This window comes from Brachionichthys hirsutus, chromosome 20 (genome assembly GCF_040956055.1).
Source record: "Brachionichthys hirsutus isolate HB-005 chromosome 20, CSIRO-AGI_Bhir_v1, whole genome shotgun sequence".
Classification (NCBI taxonomy): Eukaryota; Metazoa; Chordata; class Actinopteri; order Lophiiformes; family Brachionichthyidae; genus Brachionichthys; species Brachionichthys hirsutus.
Genome location: NC_090916.1, coordinates 1,490,851 through 1,502,318, shown reverse-complemented (window position 1 = coordinate 1,502,318; position 11,468 = coordinate 1,490,851). Strand labels below are relative to the sequence as shown.

The 11,468-nt window shown below is 48.3% G+C and overlaps 1 protein-coding gene across 1 annotated transcript in view; it reads right to left on the bottom strand.

The window, feature by feature from the left end:
- Positions 1-1,188: 1,188 nt before the first annotated feature.
- The window catches only part of sash1a (SAM and SH3 domain containing 1a), a 126,371-nt gene continuing 116,091 nt past the window's right edge, over positions 1,189-11,468 (bottom strand). Inside the window, exons 11-20 of the mRNA XM_068753605.1 lie at positions 11,253-11,318; positions 10,966-11,109; positions 10,001-10,133; positions 9,415-9,584; positions 9,062-9,271; positions 8,286-8,436; positions 7,055-7,183; positions 3,361-4,367; positions 2,135-2,266; positions 1,189-1,621 (exon numbers count right to left, since the gene is read on the bottom strand). Of these exons, the coding sequence (XP_068609706.1) occupies positions 1,364-1,621; positions 2,135-2,266; positions 3,361-4,367; positions 7,055-7,183; positions 8,286-8,436; positions 9,062-9,271; positions 9,415-9,584; positions 10,001-10,133; positions 10,966-11,109; positions 11,253-11,318 (2,400 nt within the window). The 3' untranslated portion in view covers positions 1,189-1,363. The remainder of the gene's footprint in view (positions 1,622-2,134; positions 2,267-3,360; positions 4,368-7,054; positions 7,184-8,285; positions 8,437-9,061; positions 9,272-9,414; positions 9,585-10,000; positions 10,134-10,965; positions 11,110-11,252; positions 11,319-11,468) is intronic.

Below are 11,468 nucleotides of genomic sequence, written 5' to 3'. Positions count from 1 at the left end.
ACTACTTTAATTTTAGCAAGAAAACCGTCTGATTTGAAATAGAAAATCTAGGGAACAATTCTTCAGGTAAGTATGAAATATAGAAGATCTTTATTAGAACTAAGAGGATGCAGGGAACGAAATGATGTCCCGCCTGTTTTCAATACAGGTTTTGGCCCCTCGTTTCTGTCACAGCTTTCCAAAGACGACTTCCTGCCATTCCGTCTGCCGACCTCGGAGCTCAGTCCTTTCCATTAATTCCTGTTCTTAACATCTATCCTCAGTGTGGTTGGGTAAAAGTGTAATGAAAACTTCCATGCCAGCGTTGATCACGGCTACAGTTTTATTTGCTTGAAAATAAACAGATTATTATTGATCTTTTAATCCTCAACGCAGCAAACCAAAGCGTAAAACGGCCCAATAGATTCCAGACCCGGCAGCCCAGATGTCAGCTTGCATCTTTGGAACACTTTCCTTTCCTCCTCTGTTCCCACAAGCCCTATTCATGGAGCCTCTACAGGGAGTGTTTTGGGACGTCAAATATGGGACACTGTCTTTGTGGTTGATCCTCTTGGCCTCACGAGTGCATGAACCACAATCCAAGAGAAGCACGTTTTTCAAACCGCGCCCCGGTGACTCACTGAAATGATCTGAGTGCATTTATAAAATCTCCAAAGGGACAAACTTGCACTATTTGTACAGTCACAGAAAAGTCAATGGGACGCCGTCATTCATTCAGAATGGGAAGGCGAGAATGCACAAGAAAAGCCTTGTTGCTTTAGTCGCAGATCGAGATTCTGTATTCGTACGGGTGCAGGATGAAACGTAACGGCGTGATCCCGTCTCAGCGAGGGCGAGGCCTCAAAACAAGGCCGCAACATTCAGGAAGCAAACGCAAACCTATACGTGAAAATCACTGTAAAATTCAAATAAGCTATTACACAGAAACATGATACAAAGGAAGCAATCTCAAAGCCAGCCGTTTACGCCTGGACGCCGATTCACCGTTTAAAGGTCCAGATGTGAGAGGAACGCCGTCGTCATTGAAAGGCTGAATGAGAAGCGCGTCACTCCCCTGAAAGACCCTCAGATATCGTCGCCTTTCTACAAAGAGATGAGGATCAAGCACGTGAAATATGCCGGAAGTAAACCGTCTTTTCTTGATTCACCGGGGGGGGGGGGGGTCTTCAGAATGGAAACCGCCCCACAGATTGAGTCTACATCTTTTTTTTCCCCGGAAGGCGGTCTCGTTTTGGCTGAAGAGAAACTCTTCAATACCGCAAACATGTGAAAAAAGAGGGATATAGAGCGAGACGGGTTGCTCACGTCGAGTCTGTTGACTGCCGAGTTAACGCCGGTTATTGATAAGACTTCATCAGCGCGATTAGGACTGAGCAACTCTCTGTGTTTTGACCAATCGTGCCCCGCCAATCAGCCGGCGGACGTGCCTTTCGTCCCGTACCCCCGCCTCCCACGCGTTGCTCTCCGTCAACGAGGCCACGCGACTCAGCGTGTCGACTCCCGCCGCGGCCAGAGACGAGGCGTACATGGGCAGGCCGATGGAGACGAGCCAATCAGACACCGTGCTGATGCTGCCTGAGGGAAGGTGCTTCCGGCACATCTCGGTCCCTCCAGAAGGGATCTGAGGGACACAGCGCAGAGACACCCATGTAGGAAACTTTGGCGTGGAAGATTATGTACTTTGGACATCATATTGTGTGACGTCCATCGGCATTTATAGCCGATATGGAGGATCAAAACCGCCACAATTAAAAATAAATATAAATGGGGAAAAAAACGAAAATAAAAAAAAATGTTATTACAAAAATATGAATATGAAAAATTACAGATATATGTGGAAATACATACGAAAATTAATATATATATATAATTAAATAGCAATCAATAAAGAAAAGCTCTCTGCTCTTATATTTATTTTTGTTCATGGTGCAGACGAAAAATGCAGCAAAAATATTTATTCAAATGACGGGGCGGTCTGAAGTGTGTCTTGTGTTGAAAACTGTTCTATTGGTTGATCGACAACAAGATTTGGATAAATATTTTTGCTGCATTTTTCATCTGCACCATGAACAAAAATAAATATAAGAGCAGGAAGCTTTTAGAGAGATGGCCCCGAAACAACGATGTGCCTTACAGCCATGCGGTGCTGCTTCCGGAGCGCGTTGACTCGGAGTTGGTCCATGGTGGACGCCACGTCCTTCACGGGCTGCTCCAAGTCCTCAGAATAGCGCTGCACCAGTGGCTGGGGGGTTCCACATCGTCCGTGCTGGGGGAGAGAAGGGGAAAGAAGCGTCAAATGTGGCCATGCAAAAAAATAAAAAATAAAAAGGAATACATTCGTACGACGTAGAAGACATAAAACTACGGTTTCAAGGAAGAGGACCGTTAAAGTGAGAGGATGAATTCAGAGCATGAAAGCCCTGCTGAACATTTGGGATGTTTTGCACCGACGCCTGGAGCAACGCAATGTTTGCAGCAAGGCTGAGGATAAGTGGATGCACTTTTGAGGGGGGGGGGGGGGGGGTCCCCATAAAGGGGGGGTGGAGACAGTCGTATAAATCGAACTACTGAGATTACATGGCGCTAAGCGTTTGACGAGTTGCAGCCCCCCCCCCCCACCCCCACACACACACACCCCCCGCCTCGGGGCTCCATCATGTTAATGGGGCCCAGCCTGGGGTCTGGCAAGTGGCGGAGGGTTTTTACAACTCTGTCTGCCTGCCTGCAGCAAGATTGGGTTCATAAACGTAACAGTCTGAACCGCATCACAGCGCGATTCCAGCGTTTTTTATTAGCGCCGAAACACAAACACCCGCTCGCGAAAGTGTCTGGACACAAAGAAGGTTATCTTTGCACAAAAAGAAAAACAAGAATTAAAGCTCTATTTTTAAACTGAACGAGCTCCAAAGCAAGTTGTTGTTTTTTTTTTTTAGTTTAAACACAGTAATCCGGATCCAGAGAGAAGTCATGAAGCTAAAATGAAGGACCCTGGTGCCAGATAGAGATTCAAGCTGTCTGGAAGCCCCGTTTGCTCACGACCACGGAAATATGACATCATCAGTACTTTATATTATCTGTTGGCTAAAATATATCTTGAATATAACTCCTCATTATCACGTGTCAGCGCAAAACCAATCGTGCCACGAGAAGTTATCCGTAGTTGGACGAGACGCGTTGTGAGAGTCTCCACATTTGTCTTGATGTCAGGATCTTTAAGTCATATTCAAAGGAGGTACCAACTGAATACAAATGCTGTGTACTTCTACTCGGTCTTCTCTGCAACCCAATGCTAAATGCATTCTGTGATCTAAATTGTGATTTTTCATTGCTCCACGTTTGGATGATTGACCCTTTGCTGACCTTGTCAGAGTAGGGCTCCTCTGTGAGGTCGATGCCCTCGGCCTCCAGATGCTGCTCCAGGAGCGTAAACAGGTCAGAACTCATCTTGGAATGGGACGCTTTCCTTGAAACAGCCACCTTGCCCCCTAAATCTACCAGCCATGGGGGATGCGCTGCGCACGGGGGGCTCGAGTCCTCGCCTGGGGGTGCTGAGGCACATGGGCTGCTCGGGGTGCTCGGGGCCTTGGCAGGCAGAGCAGGGGGCTTGGGGCTGCCGCTGTGGATTATAGGGCTGCTGGGGTGAGAGCGGGCGAGGGAGTGGGTAGGGGAGGGGGTGGGAGACGGTGAAGAGGGCAGAGAGAGGGGAGAGTGTCGTAGGCCGTTGGCTAGCCTTTGTTTAGACTTCTTGGCAGGAACGGGAGGCGGGACTGGAGGCTTTTTGGGGTGAGTCCGGATGACCCTAGCATTCGACTCAGGGGGGCTTGGAGTAGGACAGAAGATGGGATCTGGTTGGGGGTGAGCTGTGCGGCAAGGAGGGAGAAGAGGCAACTGAGAGGGCACGGGTGGTCTGTCTGACTTTACTTTTGGGCTCACCGCTGGGGCCCCGTGCCGAGCCAAGGAGCCCTCGCCGCCACGCGCCTCGGTGAGGCGACCACTGCCTGGTTTGGGTCGTTCCTTGGCGAGTCCGTGTCCCACACCCAGATCCTTCTGCTCTCGGCTTTGGTCCCAGTGCAGATCTCCCAGAGAGTGGGAGCGTTTCCAGGGCCCAGAGGGCTGCAGAGCCCCGTCCAGGCCCTCACAGCTGCGACTGGCCAGGATGGGGGGCCGTTTTGGGGCTTTACGCGGCCCCAGCAGGTTGAGACCCTTCAGGGGAGGCTGGATGAAGAAGACGTTTGGGAACTTTGCTCGCTGGTCCTTGCTGTTCTGTTGCAGAGCCTCATTTGAAAAGGTCATAGGGAGGGTGGGGTAGTCTGGGGGCTGGGGGCCTGCTGGAGAATGATCGGAACGGGTCGCCTTCCTGCTTTTACCTGCAAAGTAAAAACAGTCGTCCTTTTAGTTGAAATGAAGACCTTCAGAATTCCACGGCTTCATGAAACAAACAGATCTCAGCAACATTAATGAACTGCACAGGATATTTTCTGGCTGCTTTCAGCCCACAAGATTTGGTGGGGGGGGGGGGGGGGGTGCTGCAAATTCTGGCAAAGGTGCAAATTGCTTTAGAGACCATAAAGAGTGACATAAAACAATCAGGCTTGGCTCACGCTTGTTGCTTTCATCATTCACCTAATCAATTATTCTGAAGACGCCTGTCAAAGTGAAGCCAATATCTGTAAAGCCACAGTCAAAAACAAATGTTTGTGAAGAACGCAGAGATGGCGGCGAGCCACATGGATACGATATCAAAGCCAAGCCGTCTGATTTTCTGCTGGAGCAGAAGATATCTGGACGGGACCGTCTGCAAACACGGGAACAAATGACTGAAGCGACTCACCATCTGTCCTCTGGCTTACAGAGAGAGAAAGGGATGGCGGAAACGGAGGTGGCGCCAGAGTGCAGCTCGCCAATGGCGGGAGGACAGAAAAGAAAAGCTCTGGAGGTGGGATGTCATGGAACGACGGCTCCCGCGCTTGTATTTGTGTTGTGGCCAATGAAAGGCGAGCGGATGCGATAAACACGAGTAAACAAGATGCCATATTTCAGTTTCACGACAGACTCATTTACCTTCATGCTCATTTTCAGATCTGAAATCAGAGCAGGTCTGCTGACTCCATTAACTCATTCAATGCCATTGACGTCTAAAGACATTTTTTAGTCACTGCCAACCATGACATTGAAATCCGCCTCTCTTCAACGGCCAATAACTCCGGAACAAAGAATGGCAGGAACACACTTTTTGTTTCCTGATGAAAGAAGAGACTTTAAGCTTGATTTGCATAGTGACTGTAAAGTTTATTCTGTGTGGCTTGGAAAATCGGGCATAAATGAGGGCAAACTGGGGCACTCGGCATATAGCTGGCACTGAAAGAGTTAAAGCCTTTCAGAATAAAATACACAAATAAACTGAGAAATGAAATCAGCAATTAAACCTGCCATTCACTTCTTAGTTGGATTGGATTGTGCGGCAAAATGACCAGCGGTGAGTTGGTCTGAACCAGCTCAGACTGAAATAAAGAATGATGCTTTGGTTAAATTAACTATAATTACTGTCATTTCCAAATGCATTTAAAAAGCATATACTTTTTTCTATTATTTTGGACAATAGGGATCAGTGATTATCATCGACCACCTTTCATTTAATACAATTATGAGGGAAGTTGACATATTGCAGAAAAGTGGGAGGGAGAATTTCTCCTTACAGGAAACCTGAACAGACAAAATAAAAAAGGCCAGATTCAGGACTTTACAACAAAGGCTTCCCCCAGAAGAAAATAAAATGAACTTGTTATATTCAACGTTAAATGAAATATTTTTGCTTTGCCAATTCTCGAGATTAATAAATATGCATCAGCGCACAATAACAAATCATTGACTTTTACATTTCAAAAGTTAAACTGTGGAACCCGGAAACTGGAAGAGGAAAGGTTGGCCGCTCGCCAAACAGCATCCAGCGGCACGGCGGGAAAAACAGATCGGAAAAAGGAGAAAGACCAAAATAAAGCAAGCAGCAGTCCTTTTTATTCCACAACTTAAATCTCGGCTGTGGAGCGCGCGCGCGCGCGCACACACACACACACACACACACACACACACACACACACACACACACACACACACACACACACACACACAGAGGAGGCTTAAAGTGGCTGCGGCGGATTCCAGCAATTAAAGAGAGAAACAATGATTTATTGGTTATGGAGCTTTTAGAAAGATTGTGTGGAAGAAAGAATACAGTCGTATGCAGAAAGAAGAGCATGAAAGAAAGAAAGAAAGGATCAATCACACAGATCAGGCCTCTTTTCTACAATCGTTGCACTACCGGTACATTTTATAAATGATTTTGCCCACGTCTTTTTTAGGCACAAACATTTGCGTTTGCATAAAGGTGACCCCACAAACTAAAATGTGAAGATAAACTACCGGTATATAATAAATGGCTGCCTTGCCACATCTCCGTAGCACATTATCAAAAAATATTATCAGGTGATATAATCAGCACAACAAAAGACAGGCAATTCTCCTACACGCCATACGTTTAAAAAAACAAACCACTTAGAATAAGGACTTTCTGGGCCCACAATCTTCCTCTCGGCATCTCTCTATTAGCCTGGTATCCAGATGTGGAAGAGCTGGGAAACTCAGCTGGTGACTGGGGGGGGGGGATCTCCCTCTGAGCTCCCTGCATTGAGCTGCGGACGAGGCTTAGTGGTCTCGGACCAGCCTCCGTCCCGGTTACAACCGGACTTTGGCAGCGACGGCAGAGAGTGCCTATGAGATGGAAAGAATGGCGGTGAACGTAGAAAGTGAGAAGAACTGGAAGTGGGAGGGAATGCAGATGCTGTCTCTCGGCTAGTGGGGCAAAGATGGGAGGCTTTCTGTTGGAGGGACAGGAGGCGGTCCACGGGGGACACGTGGGTAGGGTGCCACAGGAGGAGCATGGCAAGAGATGGACAAGAGGAGGAAGATGCCAGGAGGAGGAGGAGGAGGAGGAGGCGGAGTCACTGTAGCACAGCCGACACTAAAGGAGGCCTGGACTACATGAAGCCAGTATTACCATTCTCCAGGTTCTCGTTGCTCTCATAGCACCCCGAGTCCCGAGGGGAGTCTCCTACCAGGTCCAGACCCTCAGAGAGCAGCTTCTCCTGGGAGCCCGACAGGCCGCTGCGCTCCGGATCGCTGCTGCCTGGAGACACAGGGACACAATCGGAGCGATGGGCGGGCACCTTACGCACGTCCACGCCATTCCTGGTTTACTTTTCACAGCAAATGCTGATTGAATGATATGTTATGCTGAGATTAATCTGTAGTGATATTACTAGGGATGTCCCGATTCGATCTGGTGATCATGAGAGATGGTAACGCGTGCGGCGTGACATCACTTCCTGTGACGCTATCGGTTGAATGCCAGATAAACAGGGAAGCAGCTTGAAGCCAGTCGCGCGAGTACGTCTGCGATGTGGATGACAAATCCTGGTTCTGTTCATTTTATTTTAAATATTCGTATTTAATATTTTCTGTTGCACTGACGAGTCCAAGTCCAAAGTGAAAAAAGTATTTTATTCATAACTTGAATGTTCAAGCTACGCCACCACAAGGGCTTTTTAGAAATGCTCCTCTTAGACAGGATGCTTGACTTCATTTGTACTGTAATACATACTACTGTGTGACTGTACTTGTACTCTAACATTCTATCTAATAAATATATTCATCATCATCATCATCACAGAATGTTTAAGAGTTAAATGTTGAAATAAGATGAATAAAATAGAGAATAAGGGACATCCTGGATCTGTTTCTTCACTCGTCTTAATTTTCTTTTAAATATATATACGAATCGGGACTCGGTATCGATATCGGTTCAAAATCAAATGACTCGAGGACAAACGAAACCTGATCGGGACATCCATAGATATTACCATACAGGATTCACTCATGTTCTTCAGTACACAACCATATACTGTATATGCAGAAATATATTTCCAGAGGAAAAGAAGAAGAAGAAGAACGCTTTATTTCTGTCATTGATACACTGCAAGCACACAATGAAATTCTGTTTACACCCTAGTACAACGGGCCCCTAGAAACAACATGCAACATGCAGGGGGCCCTCGCATGAGGGAATAGGGTGAAGGCGCCGCTATAATCAGCGCAACCAGAGCAGATCATCCACCCCTTCCCAGAAAAGACCAGAATATTATTTCTATGGACCCCTAAACACTGACTTAAAGGCATCCCCTCTCCGTGTGTGTGTCTGTGTGTGCGTGCGTGTCTGTACGTCTCCTTACTGTCATATTCCTGCAGCAACTCCACAGCGGTGAGCAGTACGGCTCTGTGCTGAGGATCCTTGATGTTCAGCTCATCCAGGTCCTCTTCCTCCAGCAGCTTGAACGTGTCCAGGTCTTCATAGCCGTTGAACAGGAACGTTGGCATGTGTTCCTGCAGGATACGGAAGTAGCCGAAGTTCAACGCTTCCTCTGTGGCGCTAAGATTAGTAACTCAGTCAGTTGTCCCGATGCCTTCATTCGCCTTTTTAGTGTCGACACTTGTGTAAAAGTAAGCAACAAGTTGACTAAGTTAGCTGCACAAAATGAAGGGTTAATGTGGAGGGCAATGAGCAACAACCCTGAGCTGTGTAACAGCAAGCAAGGCCTCATCCAAGGGAATCCCGACGCAGTGCAGAAACCGGAGGCGCCAAAGGTGGAAAGGATTACTTCGACCACAGTCTGCAAGGTTTGGCTGCCAACCCAAAGATGTCCCAGAGTCAACGTTGTGCGTCTGGGGCCTCTGTCTGCACGAGTGGGAGGGGATGATGTAGGGCTCGCAGCGACGTGGGGGCCTTGATGAAAGACGCGTGCTGCATTTGTGGGGTGGGGGTTGTACGAATGCGGCTTCATGTGCTGCTCGAGATCAAACATCCTAAACGCTTGTGCAGCCTGTAATTCCTTGTTTATCGCTGCTGGGCTGCAAATGTGTTTGAAGATGCTGCTATCACAAGTCAGATGGGGGGGGGGGGTTCTCCAGCTCGTATTGTGACACGAGAACATCAGGCCTCCTAATCTACCTTGAGGTTGATGCGCCCCAGCAGCTCCTCCACTGACGAGGGCTTTGGCGGTCGGCCCTTCCGCCTCCTCCTCACCGGCCTTTTGGGCTTCTCCTCTTCTTCGATCAGCACGTCCACGTAGATGAACTTGAAGGTGCCCACTTTGTTGTTCAACAGGCCCATCCACGTCCCCATCGGTGGCTTGCTGATGACGTCGATCACGTCGCCGCGCTGGGAGATCACGATGACAGCAAGGCAGAAACACAACGTGTCCGGACGTCGCATTACAACGAGAGATCAAAGGTGACTGGCCTGCGCAGGCAAGCGAACTGAACCTACGTGCTCACACTCATTTGCACGTGACATGCGCTTACCTTCAGCTTGAGGGAGTCTGAGTCGTAAGGGCTGGGGGTAAAGTCCGTATGGACCCGGGCACGCCCGCAGAACGGCCCTCTGTAGGGCGGCTCTTCGTCATCGCCGTCCTCCGACTTCACACTTTCTCTGTTACTGGCTGACGAGTCAGTGGTGCTCACAGTCTGGCCACCTGCGCACACGCACACACACGCACACACACGCACACACACACACAAACACAGTGAAGACGTAAATCGTCTCCGTAAAGAAACCCGCTCGTCTTCTTCGTCTGAGCTGACACTTTTTTCGATTTCACTTTGTCATTTCATTTCTACAACTTTTGTGTCCGAACTGAGCATAAAACTTGAGCCGCATTTGAAACCTTTCAGCATTTGCTGCATGTTTCTGCCTGCATCTCAGAACCGGCTGCTGAAATCAATGGCCGGTGGGAATCCGAGAGGCAAAACTCCCAACCCAATCTCATTTCCGCCTGTCTGCCTACACACTCCTCAGTGTGATTTGAGAGCAACTAAGCACGACTCTGAAATAGTAATACTCGGCAACAAGTTACCAGTATTTACAGCCATTAAAAAAGACCCGTCGTACTCATTGAACTCTGTCCGCTGAGTGAGCTGCGCAGACTTTCTACCGAGCCTCCAGCCTTCAGCTTTGGCTTTTCCAGGGAATCCATGTCAGGTTGGGGAGACTGAGGAGAACCGGGGGCTCCATCCGGACTGGACTGAAAGAGAATTAGGAGCGACAGAGAGAAGGGAAAACATCACAATCACACATAATCCAGCCGGTTTAACTACACTTGTGTATGTGTCACTGTCTCGTGTAAAGCCCTGAACATCATATTAAGTGCTATATAATAAACTGAGTAGGAATTTATTAACTTGCATTCGTTGAATCAACACTGTTTTGTTTAAACATTTTTATTTTCTTATTCTTTTGAACATCGCTTAGCATGCTATAACAAGCGGTTCTCCACCAGGTGGCACTGTAGTCTGCAAAATGATCTGTATGATGAACAGATTAGCTCGCATTAATGACACGTACTATGGGATGGAAGCAGACAGTTGGCCACTGCCAAAGACACACTTTCAGTCTCCATTGCCTCAGAGAGCGAGGCCCCGGGGGGGGGGGGGATTTGCATCACTCCATGAGCTCAGTGTAAACTACTCACGCCCCACCCTACACACACTGGGCTCAGGGAGAGCAGCGCAGAGACCAATCCAAATGTGTGTGTTTATTCTGTATCCAACACAAACACGCCCACCCACTCGCAGCCTGTGGACAGAATATGGGCCTTACATTGCAAAATGTCCTCTAAATGTTTGCAGCACATGGGGAGCGTTTCTTTCTACCACAGGGCTTGTCTCGTCGTTTTATGTGTGTGTGTGTGTATGTGGGGGGTGTTTATACCTTATCTGCCTCTCTTTAAATAAAGGTTTGAATGAGTTTATATCTGCCTCATAAAAACACAGATGTTTAATGTTACATGAACCCTCTTGTATACAAGTCTAACATCGTGTCTGCGTTTGTGTGTCCAGCTGTCGAGGATGTTTAACCTGTTCAGACAATGAGCTGCTGTATTTCTTCGACATGCGCTTCCTCATGGTCTCCTTGACCGACTTGACCTTCTTGCCCAGTGAGATCCGCGACGTGGCGGGGGATTTGACCACTTCCCTGTATATGGCCTCCTGCTCTTTGTTCTGTGACGAGAGGGGGGGGCAGGAAGAGTGGAAAAGCGTGGACAGGGAAAACGGGGGAGGGCAGCGACAAGGAGAAGTCAGAAGGTGGGCCGATCACAAGCACAAAGCAGTGAAAGCCCTTTTTACATTTGTGGAGCACTCACGTTGGCGTCTGAGACCACATGCAGAGAACGATTGGACAGGTCAAACCCTCCGAAGCTGCATGTTCTCTGCAGGGGGGGGGGGGGCAAAATACAATAAAATGAGTCACGGTACGGAAACTCTCCATCCACACCCACGGAGGGACGACCAATGGTGACTCATGCTTGGCACAACAGAGGCAACAGTTAATGTACATGGGTATGCGGTTTGTGGATACA